The sequence below is a fragment of the Ylistrum balloti genome, unplaced genomic scaffold (genome assembly GCF_031769215.1).
Source record: "Ylistrum balloti isolate Yb309-2 unplaced genomic scaffold, AGI_CSIRO_Ybal_v1 Utg370198, whole genome shotgun sequence".
In the NCBI taxonomy this organism is placed as follows: domain Eukaryota; kingdom Metazoa; phylum Mollusca; class Bivalvia; order Pectinida; family Pectinidae; genus Ylistrum; species Ylistrum balloti.
The window spans coordinates 583,723-609,099 of record NW_026782174.1 but is presented as its reverse complement, the minus strand read 5'-3'; the positions used below and the strand labels follow the sequence as shown (position 1 = coordinate 609,099).

Sequence of the window (25,377 nt, the reverse complement as noted above, 5' to 3'; positions counted from 1 at the left end):
CTAGTCACTGATCCTCAAACCCACAGATCGTATGGCTTTGCTCTAGTCACTGATCCTCAAACCCACACAGATTGTATTGCTTTGCTCTAGTCACTGATCCTCAAACCCACAGATCGTATTGCTTTGCTCTAGTCACTGATCCTCAAACCCACAGATCGTATTGCTTTGCTCTAGTCACTGATCCTCAAACCCACACAGATTGTATTGCTTTGCTCTAGTCACTGATCCTCAAACCCACACAGATTGTATTGCTTTGCTCTAGTCACTGATCCTCAAACCCACAGATCGTATGGTATGCTGCTTTGCTTTAGTCACTGATCCTCAAACCCACAGATCGTATTGCTTTGCTCTAGTCACTGATCCTCAAACCCACACAGATCGTATTGCTTTGCTCTAGTCACTGATCCTCAAACCCACATATCGTATTGCTTTGCTCTAGTCACTGATCCTCAAACCCACAGATTGTATTGCTTTGCTCTAGTCACTGATCCTCAAACCCACACAGATCGTATTGCTTTGCTCTAGTCACTAGTCACTGATCCTCAAACCCACACAGATCCTCAAACCCACACAGATCTTTGCTCAAACCCACACAGATTGTATTGCTTTGCTCTAGTCACTGATCCTCAAACCCACAGATCGTATTGCTTTCGTTTAGTCGTATTGCTTTGCTCTAGTCACTGATCCTCAAACCCACAGATCGTATGGCTTTGCTCTAGTCACTGATCCTCAAACCCAGAGATCGTATTGCTTTGCTCTAGTCACTGATCCTCAAACCCACACAGATCGTATTGCTTTGGTTTAGTCACTGATCCTCAAACCCACAGATCGTATTGCTTTGCTCTAGTCACTGATCCTCAAACCCACAGATCGTATTGCTTTGCTCTAGTCACTGATCCTCAAACCCACAGATCGTATTGCTTTGCTCTAGTCACTGATCCTCAAACCCACAGATCGTATTGCTTTGGTTTAGTCACTGATCCTCAAACCCACAGATCGTATTGCTTTGCTCTAGTCACTGATCCTCAAACCCACAGATCGTATTGCTTTGCTCTAGTCACTGATCCTCAAACCCACACAGATCGTATTGCTTTGGTTTAGTCACTGACCCTCAAACCCACAGATCGTATTGCTTTGCTCTAGTCACTGATCCTCAAACCCACAGATTGTATTGCTTTGCTCTAGTCACTGATCCTCAAACCCACACAGATCGTATTGCTTTGGTTTAGTCACTGACCCTCAAACCCACAGATCGTAATGCTTTCGTTTAGTCACTGATCCTCAAACCCACAGATCGTATTGCTTTGGTTTAGTCACTGATCCTCAAACCCACAGATCGTATTGCTTTGCTCTAGTCACTGATCCTCAAACCCACAGATCGTATTGCTTTGCTCTGATCCTCAAACCCAGTCACTGATCCTCAAACCCACACAGATCGTAAGTCACTGATCCTCAAACCCACAGATCGTATTGCTTTGGTTTAGTCACTGATCCTCAAACCCACAGATCGTATTGCTTTGCTCTAGTCACTGATCCTCAAACCCACAGATCGTATGGCTTTGCTCTAGTCACTGATCCTCAAACCCACAGATCGTATTGCTTTGCTCTAGTCACTGATCCTCAAACCCACAGATCGTATTGCTTTGCTCTAGTCACTGACCCTCAAACCCACAGATCGTATGGCTTTGCTCTAGTCACTGATCCTCAAACCCACAGATCGTATTGCTTTGCTCTAGTCACTGATCCTCAAACCCACAGATCGTATTGCTTTGCTCTAGTCACTGATCCTCAAACCCACAGATCGTATTGCTTTGGTTTAGTCACTGATCCTCAAACCCACAGATCGTATGGCTTTGCTCTAGTCACTGATCCTCAAACCCACAGATCGTATTGCTTTGCTCTAGTCACTGATCCTCAAACCCACATATATTGTTTTGATTTAGTTACCGCCGTGATTTAGTCATCGACCATCAAATGCTCTTTTTCATATTTCCATTCTTAGAGACAGTAAACTTTTCACCTAACGTAATCTTAAAATAAATGCTTAACGTCATTCTGGAAGGTTCTGTTTTATTGCCTCTTATACCTAAACATTTTAAGTGACAAAATCAAACGTAATTATCATATTGATATGACCGTTACACTTCTTCAAAGTTAAAAACATAATGGTAAATTGTGCAGAATTTATAGCTAATGCAATAGGTTATATTACCTAACAATCCACACAAACACTATGAACATTGATGTAGATTGCCAACAAAATGTTTATCTTTACTTGTTTATTTGTATTTTCCTATTTCACCTGTATAATAATCTAAAACAAAACGTCAAAGAGGAGATTTCAACATCGACATTTCAACTTCAGACTGCAATATCTCTTTTTGACAAAATAAATCCCTGATGGTTAAAATTAAACCAAAGAATTGTAGAAATACAATATCATAGCCATTAGCATTTGATAGTTCTGAGCATTATCAAAAAGTAATATATTCAAAATCAAGTCAAATTCGCTTACCTGTGTAAAGCTTGGCATTTCTAAGTGTTAAAATAGGAAAATAAATCGCATGATTTAGGAACGTATGGTAGACGAGAGTTTCATTAAACTAATGGACCTTGGGACGGGAACTCATGTCATGCACAACGCACATGTGATAGAATCTTGTCTACAACGTATGTCAACGCAAATAGTCTGATCAATGTTAACAGGTAGCTCGCAAAGGAATTGGATGACATTGATAAGAAATTCGCCAGCTAGATTTTAACACTATACATAATCCAACAATTCATTTGATTGATACAGACATCTTATATTACAAACTAAAATGGAATGTTTTAATGTATCTCAGCTGGAATCTCAAAATAAAGGGAATTGAATTTTTAATAACAAGAAAGATATGTAAATGCACCGATGTATACCATAGTGGCAGTTAGCCAAGTCGGATTCTGTTTGACAAAGTCTATGAAATGGGTGTGGAAACTGGAGAATTGAAGATACACACATTTAGGGTTTTTATGTTAGTTTTATAGAAAGTAATTCCTGTTGAAAAACCAAGATACAAACTAATCAGATTTGTCTTTATATCTTTTTTCTCAATTTTCAAATGTAAATGAAACGATTACGGTGATTCTCGTTCACATTTGCACAGGTAAAGTCATTCTGTTTTTTCAATATGATACAGCAGAATAGGTGTGTGTATGTGTGTTTGGATGGGGGATGGGGAAGGGGGTGAGGATGATGTCGACGATGGTTTCATCACCAGCGGAATTGCCTGACGGATCACTCAATGTAAACAAATCGCAATTAAATTTGTTTACAAAATTATCGTTTGGTTATTTGCCTATCCTTAATCATGTCTGATTTTGCCGTTATGTAATGAAAAGTTGTGTTCATTTGTGTAGATTTATGCACGAAACATGTTTTAAGGATTTTGTTCTTAATTTTACATAATTTAATATGTGTTCAATGTATTAAACTAAGCGAAAACCCATAAGATGTAGACTTTTCTTTCTTATCTGACCTTCTGCTTTGAATGTGATTCTATAAAATCCAGCTAGAACCCTGTCATTGTCAGGTAAGCGTAATATCTTAGTGAAATTGCAATTTAAGAGTGTCATTAGTTCTAGACACCGTTTCCGTACAAACAAGCAAATAAACAATGCAGCTATCTTCCGATTTCAATTATCAACCTTTCTTTGTGGAAATTTGTGCATATTCTATTGTTGACAGGATCGAATCTTCTTCTTGTCATTGTATGTTTTCATCATTAATCCACAAGAATGTGTTCACTAAACCATGCCTTGTGCGAATCCTATACCAACAATTATTCATTCTATATTCATGATCGGACAACAACCATTTGACAAATCCCTTTTCAGGCATGAAATCTTGATCAATAAGATGTTATAGCATACAAATGTATATTGAACATAAGGATTCTATGATAAAATTCCCGCACTGATTATTCCACAAAACCACTGCTTATACAGATGACTAAATATTTGTCTTCAATTACGCTGTGACACGACACCCCTGTTTTTCTATCCTCTAAGCATTTCATCCCGTAAATCGGGTAAAGTCTTTCTTTACTTTGCCTATGCTACTTATACACAGACTTGAGTCTCCTCATATGAGATTCAGTCGCTAACAAATACTTGTAGCGGCCAGTGTGTATGGCCATACTTATGAGTGCGGGTGCTGATGTCTTGAATACGTCGTCACGCCAGTTCTTCAGAAGTCTTGGAGAACATATTTTGTTTTAAAAGCATGTTTTTAATTCACGAAATTGTCAAAATTGACCAATTTTTCAAACATGAAATCGATCACTTTTTGATGTGATCGGATAGATGCTTTAACAAGATATCATCTCTCACGGCATTAGGTCAACACGTGCGGATACAATGGATTCAAAAGACAAACAAACGAATAGCACATATAGTTATTGATTTCCTATTATTTAAGGTATATGATAACATTGCGTATTGTAATTTCGGATGGAAAAATGTTTTATGCATGTAATTACTGATTATATGGGTTTATTGTAATGCATGTTTTAGATGTCATAATCACAGAAGTATTCATAAAATACTTGAAGGACAACTTAATTTGGTCTTGATTAGAATTGCTGTATTGCTCTACCAAATGTCGACCTTGTAGTTATTATATCATAACTTTATTTACGGTGTTCTTGAAGGACTGTATATTTCGAGTAATCTTAAGTAATGACTAACCACATTTAAATGTTAATTGTAGCCTCGACCCAATACGTGTGCAATTCATGAAGAAACCAATGTGACAGTCGTTCTGCATATTTTACTAGACAAGGCAATAAATCGTTAAGCTGTCACTTTTATCAAATGACGCCTTTTTTGTCTGCATTTTTGTGCTTAGAATTAAGATCCAATGAATAATTTTCAGGTCTGATGTGAATCTTGAAGCAAATTTAAATAGGCAACAACAGTTAGCAGCACTGAAAAATTACTGACAACAGAGACTCCCTAAGCTTGCTATGTCTCTTAAGGAAGGCCACAATGGAAGTGCTTCATTTGCATACCATAATTACCTTCGGGATTTATGATCAATGATCAATTATAACCTTTTTTTAACAAATACAAATGTTAATTATACAATACATATGTGAAGTGTTTTTTATATGCATCGGTATTTAATTCTAAATGATATACAATGATAATACAATGTGTGGTTTTTAAAAAGACTCCATAAAGTGAAGGATATGTTATCTAGAAAATATTCAGAAGCATATTTTTCTCTTCCGTTTGGTATTGTTTAACGGAAGAGATTCACGGTGTTTCTCAACTTTTGCTTCTTATTATTTTTCCATACATGCTTGACGTTTCGTTGCATGTACATGTTTGGGCTTCCTGAAGTCGAATTCATATACTTATCAAAAAGGACTTTGTGCTTATGGGAAGTCATTGTATCCGTCTTGCATCAATTTGCGTTTTCGTTACTCTGTCTTTTGTCTGTTTAATGTCTATTCATCCCCAAAATTACTAGAAACGATCATTACTAATACATTTAAACGCGTATCATCCTCTACCTAAATAGTACAATGAGCTGGAGAGTGGGTTCCAAGAATAGGATTGAAGTGACTAAGCCTTTTTAAAAAGTATATGACGGATTTAAGTTATAATTAAATCGATTATCAATCAATCATCAATGATGCTGATCAAAAAATTCACAAAAGGTAAACATTAGATCCTTATCCAATGAGCGGGGAGCAGGGAACGACCTAAACTATAGTACTCTGTTACAAAACAAAATAATGGATCATTTTTGTACCTTGATATTGCATTCGTTAAAATGTGTCAGCTAGTTAATGCCTTTTTTCTTAAACAGATATCGGTCCTTTCGAGAGGTAAATAGCATTAGGAAAAAATCACGCGTCCTCTTAACTATCAAATATAGATACATGTATCGGTATCCGATAGACCCGTCAAATAATGAATAGTTAAGTTTAATCGTCTTATCTTGCTTTGTAACACAGAACGCCTTTAAACTGTTGTCATGACCCCCGAACGTTTTGGAAGACATATACATTTACTTTTAAAAAAATCACTTAACTGAGGAAGGCAGGCTTGCAGAATGCATTGATTGTGTTTAAAATTTTAGCATATGTTTGTTTAAAGTTTTTGTATTAATTTATTAAAATATGTTTTGCTATATGATTGTTTGCTATCGATCCCAATTGTTTGGATGAAATAAACTTGATTTTTAGAACTTCATTCAGTAGGAAACAATACTACAAATATGCTACATGTAAAATACCTGTGATACCTAGACCAGTGCCTACTTTCTTCTAAACTTGAATGTCACTCTCTTGCATACGGCTGAAAAGTCATTGACACTGAAACAAATCACAACCGTCCAGAACATCTTTGATTGATAGGTCAGATATAGAACAGGAGGACAAACAAAATTCCGTCTGGTAGAAAACGAGAATAACCCTTATTACTATTCATATATTCATGACTCCTGTCTCCATGGTTAACATCGCCAAATCCCAGTCATGTTTAACATCAAATTGAACAAGCCCCAGTCTGGAATCTATATCGATAGGACATTGTTTACAATTAAATTCAGGGAGAAACTTGTTCCGACTTTCAATCTGTGGATTTTGGGTCGTGTTTGTCCTAAGGCGTCAATATTGTCTTATATTCATTTTCTGTAATATATTCTTCAAGTACAGTGCATCATAAATAATTGCCCGATCACTATATGTAGCTATTAGCTATTCTGTAAGAACAATCAACACTGAGAACTACCAATATTGAGGTTGAACAGTGAGGTGTTGGAGATCGAATCCTGTTTGCCACCGATATTTTCACGGTTTATCAATACACTGTAAACATTTCACCTATGCATGTCGACACGGAGATCACTTTTTTGAGATATAAATAGCCTTTTTGTAACTCCACTGAGATTAAAAGACCTATATCAATAGGGTTTCGTTGATAGCAGTTTCATTGATATCACTATCGCCATATTGAAACCTCCAGCCTCGTGAATAGTTCATCTTAATACCACCTCATCTTTCAGTAAGTACATGTTAGCAGATGAGTTGTCGCTTGTAACTTCTAATGAACGTTGTTTCGTATGCTATATATAATATTTCAAATGGAGGATTCTGCGAATCTATATGAGGGATGACAGTCCAGGAAGATATGTAAAAATAAGATTTTATCCCACAATTTTCTGTTATCTTGACGAATGTTTTATCATTTACTACTTTTAGGTATATATTTAGATAAATATGTGTTATGTAAAATATCATGGTTGTGAATTCGAGGTCGGTTCCATTTCATAAATGTTTTTTGCATTTCGATGGAAACCATATTATCATTATTAAAAAATATATTTCACATGTGGTTGACATCAAATGTACAGTACAGTATTTTGTTCTATAGCCATTAAATGGCTGTCACAGAAAAACTTGTTGTATAAGGTTGTCATGGAAACGTTGATGTTGGATGTAACATTTCAAGTTAATGGTTGAAATGACCGACGTTATTAAGGATACAACTTGCCCTATTGGGATGCAATAATTGTTTTCAAAGAATTAGGCTATTTCAAGAGTGATGCGTCCTTTTACTAGCTTACATTTGGTGTTTTTTTCATATTTTCAAAAACAATATTTTGTATAAGTTTTTCTTATGTATCAAATAGTGAAGCAACATACGTAAGCAAAAATATAGGCAATGTAAATATGTATAGTCATAAATAATCAACGTCAGGCAAGAAGAAAAAGAAAAATCATATATCAACGATTTTGATGTTTCCTTATGTCCGTTGAGGCAATAAGTCTTAACAAATACATGCAATGTAGAAAAAATCCCAGACAAAACTTATAGTAATCAGTCTTTATTTCAAATTGTAAAAGAGGACAATTTGGTCATTTGAAATATCACTAAGCACTGTGTACATAGCATTATAGGACATATAAATGGAAATATATACATATGTGTTTCTTCTACAAATGATCAGTCCAAATACACAAAAATTAGAATTATAAGACGAATGATAGATATAAATAAGGACAAAAATTCGATATAGAACAGTCATAATGAATGCGGGAGGACTCATGAACTTTATTTATTCCATAACAATTAGAACACGATACCCATCAGCTTGTATAAATAATATGTGTCGGAGCGCCTGATTAAAACCCATCTGATTGAGGTGTTGTCCCCAATCTTCCTATATCTAGCCGCAAAATCGAACCCTTGCCGAGCGATATCTACTCTCCTGCTAGACCATCCCTAGGAGAAACGAGTTGCATAAATGTCGAGTAGAGTAGACCGGAACAAACGAAGCAGAGAATGGACATCGTGGCCTATATGATTCAGACAGTTGTATTACGTTCATGCCCTATAGCCCTTGTACTACACTAATAACTGCAGACCCCTGTGGTCTAAATCAATGCTAGAACAAAAGTATCCTCCAATCATTTAAATAAACATTTGAGAATAAATCGGATAGCGGAGTATTAGATCCCTGTTACACGTAACACGCGAACCTCACTAAGTCAATATAGAAACGCTCTAATCTTTGTTCGACTCCGTCACACAACCAACCAATCAATATTGGCTTTACAAATTGTTCTGACGCCCATGTGTTTTGTTAAACGAGGTCGATAATTGGTGAACGATTGTCAACATTGTAACATATCTGGACAAGTCATGAAAGAGCAGACTTTGATTTGTTAGCTGTGTAGAACATACAAGCGAGCTTACATAATCAGACTTGTATGACAATTAACTTCAGGAAATGTTGCCAAGGTTTTTACCATTAATCAACCCTTTTGATTGCTTTAGCCTGAAGTTGTCACTTACGTATTATTTAACCCACTGAAGTGTCATAGATACAGCATTCTTCACAGTGTTCCATGTCAGTGTAGCCCTGGCAAAGTTGTGATTTATATATCAAACAATTTGTCTGATTAGTTCGATTTTTAAGATAAATTAGGAGAAAGGGTATTCCAAGTATTGTTAGTTTAAAACTCCACAGTTGGAGGAACATACTTTAAATATACTTAAATTGGTCAATTGTTAAATATCTTTCATATCTAAACATTGAACAAATCATCATTTTTACAATTTGAGTTGTTTTATCATAAAATACACACAACGATTTGTTGATTAAAATGTTTGGAGAAAAGAAATGGCATCCTCTTACTTGTCTCGATATACTCTAATAAGACCTGCTGCAATAAGAATGTTTGGTTTGCTTGTTAAACAATGAAATCATACAGTTCCATAATCTTCAAAAGACGTAATATTGACACACTTTCATATTCTACTCTTTCAGAACATCTGTTGATGAATATGATACGAACTTGAGACATTTGTCACTTCACAAGAATCTTTATTGACCATGTTTTATTGCAGGCCGTTTTGGTCAATAAAATCCGTATCAGAGCCTATCACTGCCATTCATAATACTGTGCAATCGAATTTGGAATTTTGACATTATATGGTCCAGAAGAAGAAATCAAGAATTTAAATTTCAAAGTACACTAATTATCGTTTAAGCAATTTGTGTTTATCTTATTTCATGATTATTCCTCATTGAACATATCTGAACGTTGCATATGTCACTGTATCAACTTATGGAGGGGGATCTTAATTTGTCCACTTAAGGACGATATTGGGGATCTTAGTCTTTGCGGTAATATTCTTAAGTTACCACGATATCTATAATTTGATTATTCTTGTTCATTTTGTTCTCGTTTTAAGTAACAAATAAAAACAACAACAAACATGTATTTTCTCTCCATTACTGATATATAACTGATTCGTTAGATCTATCCTTTCTATAAACCTGAAGTCGATCACTGGTTATATATAAGGCGAATCTAATTAGTATGACTTTGTAAAACAAGAGAACAGGTTGCTGTATATATCAAACATATGATTTATGACCTTTACATGCCCATTTTAAGAGCGATGACGACAAAGTAAACATGGAATGTGACGAAGACTGACTTCTTGTTTGCCAAATTTGCTCTTTTTGTAATTTTTTAGCTCTCGACATTTAACATATTTTTTTATTGTCCGTGGTTCCCAGATTGTCATTTCATATTTTTCTGTAGATCTTGAAACTGTTCAGCCATGAATTACAAAGGAAGAAAAACTTTCGATGGTGCCAATGCCATTTTAATGATAGCTCGCTAAAGATCATCATATTTATTTTTTGATCCAACACCATTGAATATGAAGTGTTTTTGACTTTTATAGTATCTTACTTGTCGATTTATTTCGAGATTGTCGAAGTTGACATTGGGAAACACTCTTGGCGACTGTACCACATTTTACATTTGACAATTTAGTACAGAAGGATATTGGTTCTTTCACCTGAGTGTTAGCCATTGTGCGGAGGGCTATGGGTTGGTTATGTGCCATGAGTGTTCGCCCTTGCGCTGAGGGCTATATATGGACTCTGTGCCATGATTGTTCGCTCTTGCGCGGAGGGCTATAGATGTGATCTGTGCCATGAGAGTAAAAAGAGTCTCGGTCCCATTTACAGTGTGTCAGGATACTGAAAGGAATGGGTCACGTACTGGTTAATCTTATATTAAGCCCTCTATTTACATAATTAAACTGAGACAAAATCAAAATAAAAAAGTATATTGACTAATGCAGAAATTGTGTTATCATCTATTATATTGTTTTGTTTCTCACAGATGTTACAGATCAAAGAATTGAGTCAGAATTGTTGTATATCTCATCAATACATATATATGATTAAAGAGTATCTATTTTCATTTACACGACATCGGTTCTATTAAGATTTACAGTTAGATTCCTACGTATATTTAGGTCGATATTTTGAATATTACAAGTAACACAACATTAACTACACACATATAAAGACATACAAGTAAGTGCACAGACTATGCTACATTGCTAGGCTTATATTTTAAAACAGTAATGGACAACATGGTCAAATTTCTAAATGAAGGACACAATATTCATAAACCTTTCATTAGTTCAAGAACAGGATATTGAAGAATAAGTGAAATGATTGATCATTATTCATGTGATTGCAAATAGAAAATAAAATTGTGAATGTTTTAAACATAAGGACAACGCATCCTTGGACCGTCGCCAATTATTCCGGCGGACATTATATTATTACTGTATAAAGTAGATTTGTCATATTGTCACTGTATTCAGCCATCATAATGGCATAGTTTGGTATCCCATTTCCATAATATCATTAACTGCTATCCCACAATTATAATGTATTTCTACGGTATCCCATTTTCATAAGATTGGTATAGGTTATTCTGTGATATTCCACCTTTGTGATGCCACCGTTTGGTATTCAACCATCAAAATGTCACCGCCTGGCATCCCACCTTTGTAATGCCACCGTTTGGCATTCCACATCAAATGTCATCGCAATGGTATCCCAACATCATAATGTCACCGCCTAGTAACTCCCCATTATAGTGCTATTGTGTGGTATATCACCATTATAATGTCATGGTTTGGTATCTCCCAATTATAATGTCTTTGTATGGTATCCCTAAATCACATTATCGTATGGTACCCAACAGTCATCATATCATCCCACCTTCACAGTGTTAGCGATAGGTATCCCGCCATCATAATGCCACCGTTTGCAATTCCACCATCATAATGCACCCTTTGGTATCCCACCATCATAAGGTCATCCTGTGGTATATTGTCGCCGAATGGTATCCCGTCTTCATAGTATCATCGTATGGTAGTCCACTATCACACTGACATTGTATGGTATATCACAATGCCCTTGTATATTATTCCTATTATTCCACCATCAGAATGTCACCATATGGTATTCCATTGTCCCAATGCCCTTGTGTAGTATCTAACCATGATAATATCATCGTATGTTGTCCCACCTCCCTAATGTCACCGTATGGTATCCCGACATCATAGTATCACTGAGTCACACACCACCGTAGTATTGTCACCACTTGAGATGTTATAGAACAGGATATTAAGCTTCCTTTCCTGTATATATGCAAACCATTCGGAACTCCTCGGGATTGATTTTATTGAACTTGAATATTGACAGCTGATTGTAATCGGGAATATTTTATATTATTATCAGCATAGATGAGTTAATGAAACAAATGTACAATGTAAATAATGCGGGTAAATTAAGGTAAATAATGTATGTTTACTGAAAAGCATGATTGATGAAGCTTACAGGGCGACATGTTGCCTGAATTATTTTGATAATGAATCATTTTAAAATTCACGCAAGTTTTCTATTCCTATTGATTCACATATCAGTAAAAAATAGATATCTGATATCATGGAGTACGTTTCTAACTACAGACTTTTAGGGTCACTGACGAACATTAGAAGGACGAAACAACTGTATGATGTAGTTTAATTCATTGTTTGGCTCTAGTATAGCTAATTCTACAAAAACTGAAAAAGGTGTTATTCATTTGTGTGACTGTTGAACAATCTCTGAAACACACGCCTTGAATATGCTTCACATGTACATCTAAAACAGATATATGCAGTCGTATATATATGAGTCGAGAAATACACACGGTACCCTTGCCGTGTCATCGAAAACTTTTCGCTTGATTCGGTGAATTGCTTTGAGGAAACAAGGCAAGTTGTTTAAGTTTGTCAAAATTTTCCATTGCTGTTGTGAAAGCATTGGTTGAAATAAACGTGTTTTGTTTTTATTTACATTGTTTTCAAGATTGCTGATATGATGGTCATTTCAAGAGGCAACAAACGCTAAATACTATATTGTTTGAAACTGAAACATTTCTGAGTCCGATGGATCCCCTATTTACATACATTTCGTATCATATGTTCTTGTCTCTGTCTTCGTTATATCTATTCCATTTATGATTGCTGTTCCTCATATTGGCGCGGTGGTAATAAAATATACTATTTCTAGATCAGGGTTAATCCATTTATTTGCATGAATGCGTTTACACGCTGATATATAATACTGGATTGTCTTTATGTAGATTTATTCTTATCTGTTTTCTTTGTTAAATTTTCAGGATAGGATATACAATACCGATGTTCACCGGATTTTTCGTCGCATTCGTGTCAACTATTAGTAAGTATGAAATTCAATAAAAAAACATGCTAGAAATTTCATATCCAAGTGCATAAAATCCGTCCTAGAAAATAAGCTACAGTTTAGTTATTTGGGGAAAGTTTTGAAGATATTAATGACCGATTACATAATTTTCAATGAAAAGAATCTGATAAAGTTATTTCACATGTATAAACATTTAGTACAAATCTCTGAGAATGAACATATTTGAAAACACGGAGACAAAAATGTGAGGGACATCGATTTCCAAGTTTGATCATTGCCATTATTCAATCTTAATTTCTCTTTGTTTGGATCCGTTTTGTTTTTGATGATGACAAAAATAGTGACAATTGTTCATAGAAAACACAATCTCTTAATTTCGGTTGAGTCGTATCATAGTAGCAGGCTGTGCAGCGTAATATGTAGTCCCGAGAACGTAACAACACCTGAAAAGAATAGCACTCAGAATGTAATTTAATTGGTAAAGAAAATATACAATGAATGTTACTACACCAATAACATGAACATACTTTGAAAAAAATAACAACACATGTATACCTGAACGGAAAATGGTTACGACATTTTCAATGCAATCCAATCTATTCTATGATACTATTATTTCTGTTACAGTTTTCGCTTTTGGGGAGAGCTTCACAATCCTATTTATAGCTAGAGCTGTGCAAGGCATTGGATCATCCTGTTCCAGTGTTGCAGGTAAGAAACCTTTTTCAATACGATGAACGTCCATTGTAGTAATAAGGTGTATGCATATATCTTTCATCCATATAAGTGGATATAATATAGAATAAGCATTGTGAAATTAAACGCAAAATATAGATGGTATCACATAACATAAGTTTGGGGTAATATAGGTACCAGCATGAGTTGCAGAGCAAGATTTTTATCGATGAAATTTTCATGTGATTAACCTGACTTGTCAATAGCTGAAAATAAACACTTCCAATATAGAGTTTTGGGATATCTGGGTTCATACATGCTTAAAGGTAGCTTAACGCTTGTCATTAGGATTTTGTTAGGAAATATTTACCATTTAGCAACATGAACTGCCAACCGTATGGGGATATTGCAAGTAATGTAAGCAAATTCAGCTTGCATTTCATTATGAGAAGATGAAAATTGAAAACGGTAAATTGAACATTTTGAACAAACGGTAAGCATTGAACTGATTTCAGCTGACATTCATGGATTATTGACTGTTACATTCATATGACTATGAATGCCAACTGAAAACAATTCAGTGTTAACTATTTAATTTCCTTGTTTGATAGGAAATAAGATGTGTTCCCTGATTTTCAAATGGTTGTGGAGTAAATCTCTCATTGTCTATATTTTCCGTTGTTTTATCGATTTTGCTATTTTCAAAATGCTTTGTTCATATACCGAAACATACATTTCCTTAGGATTTATTTAGTGTGGCTTTGTCAAAAGAATATTTACGTTGTCTGTAATATGAAACTTGAACGTGTACTTTTGTTATATTTAGTTTTTAGAAGTCTAAACAGAATCTTTTCACTCCACTGGATCTAATGATGAAATGTTACGCAGTTGCATTATAAACGATTGTACAAAAGACAAACAAGTGAATAGCACCTTTTAATACAAGAGAATTAGGTACACTAGAGTCAAAAAATGAATACAACTGCATCATACAGATGTTTCATCCTTCTTAGACTCGTCAGTGATGCCAAGGGCTTAGATTTAGAAACCAAGGAGGCGACTGAGGAAAAACTAAAGTGGTCATTAAAAACAAAATCTAGATGAGGAGAAAGAATCGTTCCACGCGGATTATTTATTCTTATGTCGTAGAACCACAGCCGTAGTATTGAGCTATGTCATATGACATAATATATCACTCATACACGTAACATATGTGATACAATTACCAGTAAATTCAATTAGCATTAATGTAAGTAATCACAAATACGTGGTCTATGATTGTATAGAATTGATATATCAACACTAGGTGACAAAACAGTATTATATAGCATTAAGTGTGGTGTGGTTTGTAATATCTTGATATTCGTTAGTATGCCTGTTACTTCCGTTCTCATCTGTGAACGTGACATTATGTTCTTGGATTGACCAAGATATACATGGCGGGTGTCGTCGATGACGCAGAAGACGTTTACTCTTCTAAAACACTTGGTCTTATTCTCCTTGAATTTTTTTCAAGAGTCTCAAAGTAATTGTTAAAAATGTAGGATTTTTTTGTAAAAGTATATATACATAAACGAATACGTCGCTTGTTCTTTCGTGCAGTATTAGATATAATTCTCCATTTTTAGTCGTCAGGTTAAGCCTTAAATAACGTATTTGCAAAATATGCTTTATACGGGGACACCATATTTTAGCTTTTGCCCAATCTGCCCTTTTGCAAAAAAGTGAGGAGCGAAAGTGGGGTTATAATTGTTAAATCTTCTATAAGAGTTTTGTCATTTGAGGGCGACGATAACGTTGGGTGCAAATGTTTCAAGGTGTATATTAATCAAGTGTGTATAATTGGAAACAGAAACTTAATTGGTAATACTAAATCAGGAAGTTTTCAGCAAATATAGTATTTCAGAAAATTAATAGATTAAACTATGGGAAGAGGTCATTGAGAGCAAGTCAAGTAGGACTATCAAATGTTGTTAGGGGATTGTAATATCGATCTATGTCACATTATATCCAGATATAAATTGTTTTGCAGTCGTAAAGCAGCTTCATGGCAGATATAAACGACATCTGTTAATTCAGAGTTTTAATTCAATGCATTTTTGGGTTACTTCTTTGCTGATGTTACAAAGAATATAATTCATTATCGAATCTGCTATATGAAGCCTTTATATATCAATGCTTGTAGCAATAATAATGGTAATGGCCTCAGATAATGGAAAGTGTTTCTTTATTGTCCGGTTTATTGCAAGTCTTAAAAATGGGTTTATTAAAGACTTGTAATTAATGGTGATATTCTTGGCATTATATAATATTAACATGCGCTCACTTAAGATGTGACAATCTTTTAAGTAATTATATGAGAGAATCAGAAATTCATTTCCTTTTTTGTTACATTATATATCCGCTATAATTTACTATATCAGTGTTGTCGAACAACATTCCTTACAATTTTCCCATGTTAAGACTTAATTAAGGTTTTGATCAACAGACCTTTAATATTAGATTTCAAAAATATAGGTAGGAATTGAATATTTGTGATAAATTTAAGGGGGTTATGGGGGCTGGGGGATGGGGGGGGGTTAGGAGGGCAAATATTAATTAAGGTTCTAATTTTGTAATTTGAAAATAGAAATAAGACCCTGGTTCTTTATGCTGATAGACTTGGAACCAACAGCACTGCTCAACGATAAACAATCCTTTTATGCGGGGTGTGTGGGTGAGGTGGTGGTTGGCGGATTGTGGGTTGTAGGGAGTGTAGGCACGACAACAAACCGTATCATCTTATATTTCACTTATCTTATATTTCATATAATTCGAGAATTCTATCGTTTGTCAACAAAGCAGCCCATTGTTTGTATTAGTTCACAAGCATTACCGAACGATTAATGGTTTTTTCTGGTGAAAGGAAGGCCTTAAATAGAAACTAAGCTGGATGTTGACAAGGTGGTGTAACACCTCTCTTCTTTCTATAATGACAGCTGTCTTTTAATCATTAGTCATTAATGACTTTTGAGCGAGTTATCAAATGTTATTTGAAAATAATCCATGCCTAATACCTGTTGTTTTCTTTAGAGCACACCCTAAGCACGTATGATTTGAAAATTGATTTCGAAAATCTTCCAATAAAATAATAATTACAACTGTGGGGTAAATGAATTGCAATGTGTTTCTTTCTGATTAATGGTTTCTTTGTGTTTAATTGTTACAATACACATTACCGCACGTGAGAGATATTTTAGTTCTGAATTCAAAATAATGACATTCATGTTCTTGTTAAAATATGTTCCATTAACTTGACTACGCCCAAATTCCAATTCCTGGGACAAACAGACCTCTGTTATGTGTTGGTAATTTACCTGCAGTTATTTTTAATATCATGACCTTATATATCTATTATCTAGGCATACAGATAGCAGACTTATCTTCTGGTCTTTTTTATTGTATTGTTACATTACGGAATTAACGTACAGCAAATAAAACAGCTAGGTTAAAATTCAACAAATAATTTCTATACATTAACATTACAAGTATTGCAATGGTGTAAAGAGTTAGCTACTAATTAATCAAAATTTAGAGCTTATCTTTCCGTGGAAATCCTCCAAATCCAGAAGAATTCACAGTAGTCCAAAAATTGTTTCCTCGTTGGGTATATATAAGTGCAAGTCCAGAAGACACTATCACTAAATCACTGTACAAGTCCACACTTCACAGACTGAAATCTCAAAGTAAGTTCACTCAAGGCGTTAATACTTTAAAAGGCTGCTCAGGCTCATTTCCATCAGGTTTATATACATTAAAGGTTTGTAGAAAGTTCCTTTCAAGATTATTCAAGACTAGCACTAGTACTCAGCTGTCTTTAGAAAGAAACTTCCGACAACACACAGATAATTCTAATAACCGAACTTTCTAGATTTAGAAACTTCCGAAAACATACAGGTCATTCTAATAACCGAGATTTCTAGAAAAAATTGCCAAGCACTATCTACACATATTATGACAAATAATCATAAAAAAGGTTTTTGTGTTAACAATCAATATGATACAATGCATGTAAATGCATATCATCTGAATTTGGATTAATACAAAACATTGATACATAACAATATATTCTCTAAAAATTGTATTCATATGACAAAACAATCGGAATAAATTTTACATTCCATGGTGCCAATGCAAGCCAATGAATTGGATTTGTCTATTTATGTATTTTAACCATTTCTTCCAGGCGATAATGAGTCACTGTTGATGTTTTAAAAAACAGTAGAAGAGATATGTTTATCAGGCTATCTGTTATCTAAATACACTGACTATTTTGCAGGAATGGGTATGTTAGCAGAACGTTACCAGGATGACAAAGAGAGAGGGAATGCCATGGGCATAGCTCTTGGAGGTCTGGCGATGGGCGTTCTAGGCAAGTACAATGGATCCACGATAATCCGGACACCTTCGTTCCCATCCAAAACCGTACCATGATACAATTTTTTAACTATTCAATCTGTCATATATACCAAAAGATAATTTTCCTAAATGTTATACCGGGATATACACTAGGGGTTAAAATATTCCGTGTAAGTGCATCATGCTTACGCATCAAAGTGATATCATGTTCGATTCGTACATAGGATGTGTTAGTATTAATGTATATATGATTATGCTTAATTTGATTCAAACATTAAAAGCATCTAATAGAAGTTGTCAAATACGCAATTTATTTTGTTTATCACTTAACCAATATTATTATATAGTTATACCATTGAGAGAGAAAAAACAATAAGCATTTTACCCGCATAAAGCCAAATTTTACAATTGACCTACTTACTTTATGTCCGTATACATAATGCTATAACAATGTATTTGACGCTATATAGTTATGATATTTCAATTCAAAGAATATGAATGTACGACAACCAATCTCTACTCCCATGGGTATTATTTAACTACTCTTATAGCGATGTTGGTTTAATTGGTACTAAAATGTTTATTAACAGGCAGTTACAATTATAGATGGATTTTTAACAGTCAGTGTCCTTTGTGTTTGTTCTAGTCGGACCGCCGTTCGGGGGAGTGATGTACGAATTCGCTGGCAAGGAAGCTCCGTTCCTTATCCTGGCGTCACTTGCACTTATCGACGGGGGTAAGAATTTTTTAACAAAATCATCGCCGAAATCTGTTCATGAAAAGAATTTAAGATTTTTTTAAAAAAAAAGAGAGAAAAAATAGAATAATATTTTCCGCTCTCTTTTTTTCTCATTGAAATAAAATAATAATCATTTTATTGGGACGGGCTGGTGTAAGTATGTTATAATACAACCTTCTGGAGGGTAATTTGCATACGAAATACTAAATATCTATATATTTGGCGTTAAACAGTCTATAGCTTAAATGTTGAAGCCATACATATTGGTGTAGGTTCCATATACAAATCATAAAAACTGTTTTATATGAAATTCCATTTAATTCTATTTCAACAGTGCTGCAAATGTTTGTCTTTCAACCGTCCATCAAACCAGAGTCACAAGACGGCACTCCGCTAAAAGTTCTCATGTCAGATCCCTATATCCTTATAGCGGCAGGTCAGTTACGATATCACAGTGTTACGTTTCTTCTGTTTACTGATTGTTTGACAGTAAAGTTGATCACCTCATGGCACAAAAAACATATGTCGAAAACGGATTGTTTTGCCTACATTCCCCAACATTCAAAGTTCAGTTCGACCACAACATCGCAACACATTAGATCAAATGAGTAACCTAGAAAATGCATTTTGATTTTGATAATTGCATGAATTCATATTTAATTTGAATTTTAGGTGAAGTTCACATCCACGTTTTCAGATGTTTTATGATGATAGGGTTAGATGTAAGAAATCGACAATGCTCAATTGTAACGTGATACACGGATAAATTTTATTAAGTTGTATCTGCCCTTTTTATATATATTTCAGGTTCGATAACTTTCGCAAACATGGGTATCGCCATGATGGAGCCTTCGCTGCCAATATGGATGTATGAGACGATGAATGCTCCGGAATGGCAGCAAGGTGAGATCGACATGTCGCGCGTATTGAGGAGCCAAGAATAAGAGTTAGGATATCACTGGAAGATTGTATAAAAACATACAAGTGAATAGCACATTTAAAAACAAATTAGAGTTAGACACAGTAGAGCCAAACAATGAATCAAACTACATCATACCGCTGTTTTGTCTTTCTAAGACTAGTCAGTTATGCTATGAGCCTAAAGTTTGAAGCCTAGTGGTAGACTAAAGAAAATCGAAAGTGATCAAAATTAAAGTCAAACTCTAAACTTGGAGGTGCACTAGTCCCATAATTAAATAAAATTTGTTAATTTACCTATATCAGATAATTTTAGAACAATGTCAATTACTTGTACATGTAAGATAGTAATATTCATATTACGGTTTATGCTATCTTACTGTGACAGTGTTACAGTGTCCCACGTACATATATAAGAGAGTGATTACGAATTACTGCGTATGTCGACATTTCTTAATTAAGTAATGCTTAACAAAGTGCTAGAAAGTTATCAATACATATATTGGATACATTATAGCTAATGTAAATTATTTGCAAATGTTTCATCCGTATTAAAAGCAGCTGAAACAAAGACAATACCAGTATGAACAAGTTTGTGTCTGAAAGCAAATCAAGAAGCGCCTGTTTTATCAGCGCCTTTCGAAAATGAACTTATGACATACAGACCCTTCAATACATTTTCAGTATTATTATCCAAATTAATTTTTTGCATGTGTAGCTTCCTTGCCAGTAGGTGTTTGACACGTACGGCAAAATTGTCATTATAATGATATTACTATTGTAATTATTATTGATTTTATTATTATTTTACAGGTGCAGCATTTTTACCTGCTAGTATATCTTATCTGATTGGTACCAACATATTTGGTCCACTGGCGCACAAAATGGGCAGGTAAGAAAAATACTCACATAACTTGCCTCAGACAATGTACAGCGTACCTAGTATATAATTGAATTATTTTGTATTGTTCTGTAGAAACATATACCATATGATTAAAAAATTGTAGCAATTTGCAAAACCAAAAACAAAACATCATATGTATGATATCTACCCCAAACTGTATTTTTGCAAATATATTACCTGATCAATCCATTATCATTTGTGTTCGGTTTCTCATCAACTGATCTCCTGATGAGGCATGCTCTCGATTCCTTTGTTAGATTTACAGGACCAGCTGGTATGACTCCGTATCGGTAAGAAAAGTAGCCAAGTAGGATATGGTGAAGAGTTAACCTTGAACTGTAGAAATGGTGGTGGTAACTTTCTCCAAAAAGAAAATATAGAATAAAAAATATCAAACAGCAATTCTTTTTTCAAACTGTATTTTCTATCCATTACTTATTCATTTTCTTTAAGGAGAATACGACACCTGGAATTATTCCCCGTGTAATTTTTCAGGAGATTCCGTGAAAATCTTTCTTTTGTTTATATTTTGTCCTAGTTTTACTGAAATGGAGCTTGGATTAGGATTATGTTCACATGTTTATATACAATGTATATATATTTTTTTCTCAGGGTCTCGCAGAAGGAGAATAAACTAATTTAGTTTTTGTACATCCTATCAAGTTTTTGGTTTGAGTTCAGAAAATATTTAGATAGGGATATATGTGTTTATCAACATTGCCTTTTGTAGACAGGTTAAGATCTTCAATTTCCTCAACAATATTATCTTAAATGAATGATAGTGAACTGATATATTTTGTCCTGAACATTTTCAACATACATTTAAAATACTCAAAATTGTACATACATTTCACAAGAATTAGTGACTACTTTTCATTCAGCATTTTCATGAATTCAAATATAGAAACTTTCTCAAAATGAATATAGATGTCTGGAAATTTCGGTGGATAATGTTTAATGAGGATTCGTATTATTTCTTTAGTTATTAACTAATTAATGACATGGCGTTTACATTGCAGGTGGCTGAGTGCTTGTTTAGGGATGGTTATCATCGGCGTATGTCTCATTGCGGTAAGTAATTGAAGAAATAGAGAAACGTCCGATTTAATTGTCCTATTTCCTGTTTGTCAACAAGATTTTTGCCATATATAAAGTCAGCGTATGTTTTATTAATATCAATCAAACATTAGTTGATGTATTTCTTGTTAAATGAACGGCTAAACGCCTCACTTTTAAACATATAAGATATTTCTAACATTAATTGAGTGAACGAAGTCAACAATATTAAAAACCTACAGACATTTTAGCTGATTTTATTCATTTTGATGTTTTTAACTTTATATTTAAGTTGAAATTTAAAATTTGATGATTATATAAAAGTTCATTTTCTTATAATTCCGTATTTGCTAAACAAAATACAAATTTGTACAGAAATATTATTAACTAATTCAAATGAATCGAAGTGTTGCATAAAATTATTCATATCTAATGATTATGGTACAGATGTTATTCATTCTACATTACAGATACCTTTCTCTAAGAATATATTACACTTGATAGCACCTAACTTCGGACTAGGATTCGCTATAGGTAGGTACATGAAGGCATGAATTATTTCTTTGTCTTAATTTTTAATACTTGGTGTTTCTTCTGAAGTCATTCATAATCGATTTTTTTTTAATTTATTGAACTATTCTGTTAGTGCGCTTCCCCGTCTACACCTGAAAATCCGATCGATTTTGATTTGTATCAGTATCCTCTTTGGTTTCGGCATTTTCGGTCCCTATCATCACTGACGAGTCCAAGAAGGACGAAAAAGCTGTATCATTATTTATCCCTAGTATATGAAACTCCGTTTGGAAGGTTGTTGTGTTTTTGTCTGTGTTTTGTATCATTCATTATATTGAACAACCAGTAAAGAGTTCTTGTTTCACCTTTCGGTGATTACTGTTACGTTTCATCGCCTTTCGGTGTCACTTTTCTGATATTGGTTTTGTGATAGTATCGGGAAGCGCAGTGGTAACGCATTCGCTTTCTCCTAGACGTCCGGGATTCGATTCCCGGAACGAATGTGAAAAGGCATGGGGTCACCTTCCCGGCCACATGGGTTTCCCCCGAGTTGATATAAGTTGGAAAAACGTGTTTCGCAATTGCTGTAAAAAATAAAGTTTACTTAAATTAAAATTGTGTTACTACTTACATACAGGAATGGTTGACTCGTCTATGATGCCACACATGGGCTACCTAGTAGATCTACGCCATGTTTCCGTATATGGAAGCGTTTACGCCATAGCGGATGTTGCCTTCTGTCTTGGGTTTGCTGTTGGTAAATAAACAACGCACAAATTTTTATTCTTATTTTGATTTTTGTCAAATTCACTTGGAATTCAACGCACAACGTACATTGCATGCTTTTTCATTGTTCTTCATATTCATATAAATTTCGTGTTCCATTTATATTGATTCGTATACGTTAATTTCCTTATTCAAACTGGTAGATAACCATATCCAGTATATATGCTTGTGAAGGACACCTACATTAATTGTTCCAAGTCTACAAGTGTCAATATCATTAAAGAGTTTTCATTAAATTCAGGGAATAGTATCATGTTGAATATATTGCATCATGTCTACAGGTCCAGCTCTCTCCGGGACAATCGTCAAGGGGATCGGCTTCCACTGGTACGTTAATTTCATGTTTTCCTTGAGATCAGATCGGGAGTCGTATAAATGTAAATTGATGTTAATTCAAGATACAATAATTAACGAAATCAGTCTGGTATGAAATATTACAATGTATTGATAAAATGAAAGCATAATCGTTTCTTCGGGCAATAATAACAAATAATAAAAAAAAATATGTGTGTGTGAGGATGTATGTGTATAACATTTCCTTGCCTCTAGCCAGGATTCGAACTCGGGACCTCTGGTTTAATAGTATGGCGCTCAACCGCTCGACCTAAAGAGAAATAATCTGAAATTGAGCGGTATGTTGCGACTAGTGTTTTACATGGTTTAAAGATGTGTACGTGACAGGTGGTGGGTTGGATTGAGGGAAATAAGAATGATTTGTGTATGTATATAACTTATGTTTGTTTTACGACATAGGTTGCTGTGGATTGTGGGTATAATCAATATACTCTATGCACCCCTGTTAATATTTATACGTAACCCACCGAGTAAAGAAGAAAAAATGGTAAATATACTTCATTTTTTATTTAGAAATAAGTTTGTTACATATTCCCATTTATGTCTTCATGTAGATTTTGAAGCATTTATTTCCGCTACATCCATAACGAGTGAAATCAAATCTTGCCTTTCAAAGTAAACTTCTACATCCTAGATATGTTTATTTATTAAAAATGTTTAACATGCTTATAGACACATCGAAGCATTAGATACTTTGTCATCTCGTGAAAACCTGTGCATAATGCTATAATTTCAATATATTTCGTGGATTTTACTTTTCATGGAATTGAAGAAACTTAATAAATATGTATGTATTTGTTGTAGTCACTGATTCTAAATGACCAGTGCCCTATCCAATACGTAACTTACAACCAGACAACCAAGAGTAACCCCACTTCAGACGATGAGGATCCATACTACGAAGACTACTGAAAACGCTATTTTATTAGATTCGATAACATACCCAACGCAAACGCACAACATGCCCCGGATGTGTCAGTTTCCTGAAAATCTAAATAGGTCGGAAATCGGAACCTGGTGGAACGTCCAAAGCTACACTCACATAATATTGTTAAAAGGAAATTGGTTCGCCAGTTCATGTTATAATATGGAATCGCCTTGCACACTCCAACGCTTTACCCTCGGTCAAAAATGGACATTATTAGACAAAAAGGCATGGTCTGGAACACACCTAAACCATGCATTAGAGAGAAGATGAAATAAGTTGGCTACATCAAACCAATACCTTACACAAGACGTAAAAACGTTGGACATAAATACCATGACATCTTATAGACACTTATGAAAGAAACACATACACATTCTGTCAATGAATTGCGAAATGGAAGTACTAATGACATACCCCGAAAACAAAACATAAATATTCTTAGACATGAATTAATACTTCGCTCTGTATTCGCCTAATGATGTCTTGGTAAACACAATAACTAGTTGTGCTGATCTTCAGACCCCTGCTTCTACGACTTGTTGTGCTATTTTGTGTACATGATATCTTCGTATCACTATTCTGAATGTAGGGCCAGCTGCATTGAAGTACTTATCATTGGTGTAGAAAAAGGTTGATGGAGACAAGTCAGAGATATATATTTTATAAATATTGTAATTTTTGACAATTAGAACAACTGTGTTAACATTCCCTGTTCTAGTACACAGTTTAACACAATGCGTTATATTTGAGACGAATTCTGTGATAGCAACAGGCCATGGAAAGCAGGACAGGTTGTGAAACAAGTTCTCATAGTTGGTTGTTGTTGAAGAATGTTACTACAAAAACTGGTAAGAGTGACAAGCCATGATGTTACATATATATATATGTTGTAATATGACTAGACTAACAATGCATACTGTTAAGCGGATATGCATAGTATCATTCCGTTGTTTGTTCATCCTGTCCATGTTAATCTTGTATTGTAGGTATCCGTGGAAATGTCTAGTACAACCTATAGT

The 25,377-nt window shown here is 34.5% G+C and overlaps 1 protein-coding gene across 1 annotated transcript in view; it reads left to right on the top strand.

The window, feature by feature from the left end:
* LOC132551459 (synaptic vesicular amine transporter-like) overlaps positions 1–24,342 on the top strand; it is a 29,785-nt gene extending 5,443 nt beyond the window's left edge. Inside the window, exons 3-15 of the mRNA XM_060215598.1 lie at positions 13,044–13,102; positions 13,715–13,798; positions 18,081–18,173; positions 18,807–18,896; positions 19,234–19,335; positions 19,707–19,802; positions 20,631–20,709; positions 21,741–21,792; positions 22,248–22,311; positions 22,928–23,047; positions 23,358–23,403; positions 23,830–23,917; positions 24,235–24,342. Coding sequence (XP_060071581.1) covers positions 13,044–13,102; positions 13,715–13,798; positions 18,081–18,173; positions 18,807–18,896; positions 19,234–19,335; positions 19,707–19,802; positions 20,631–20,709; positions 21,741–21,792; positions 22,248–22,311; positions 22,928–23,047; positions 23,358–23,403; positions 23,830–23,917; positions 24,235–24,342 — 1,081 coding nt within the window. The remainder of the gene's footprint in view (positions 1–13,043; positions 13,103–13,714; positions 13,799–18,080; positions 18,174–18,806; positions 18,897–19,233; positions 19,336–19,706; positions 19,803–20,630; positions 20,710–21,740; positions 21,793–22,247; positions 22,312–22,927; positions 23,048–23,357; positions 23,404–23,829; positions 23,918–24,234) is intronic.
* Positions 24,343–25,377: the final 1,035 nt, after the last annotated feature.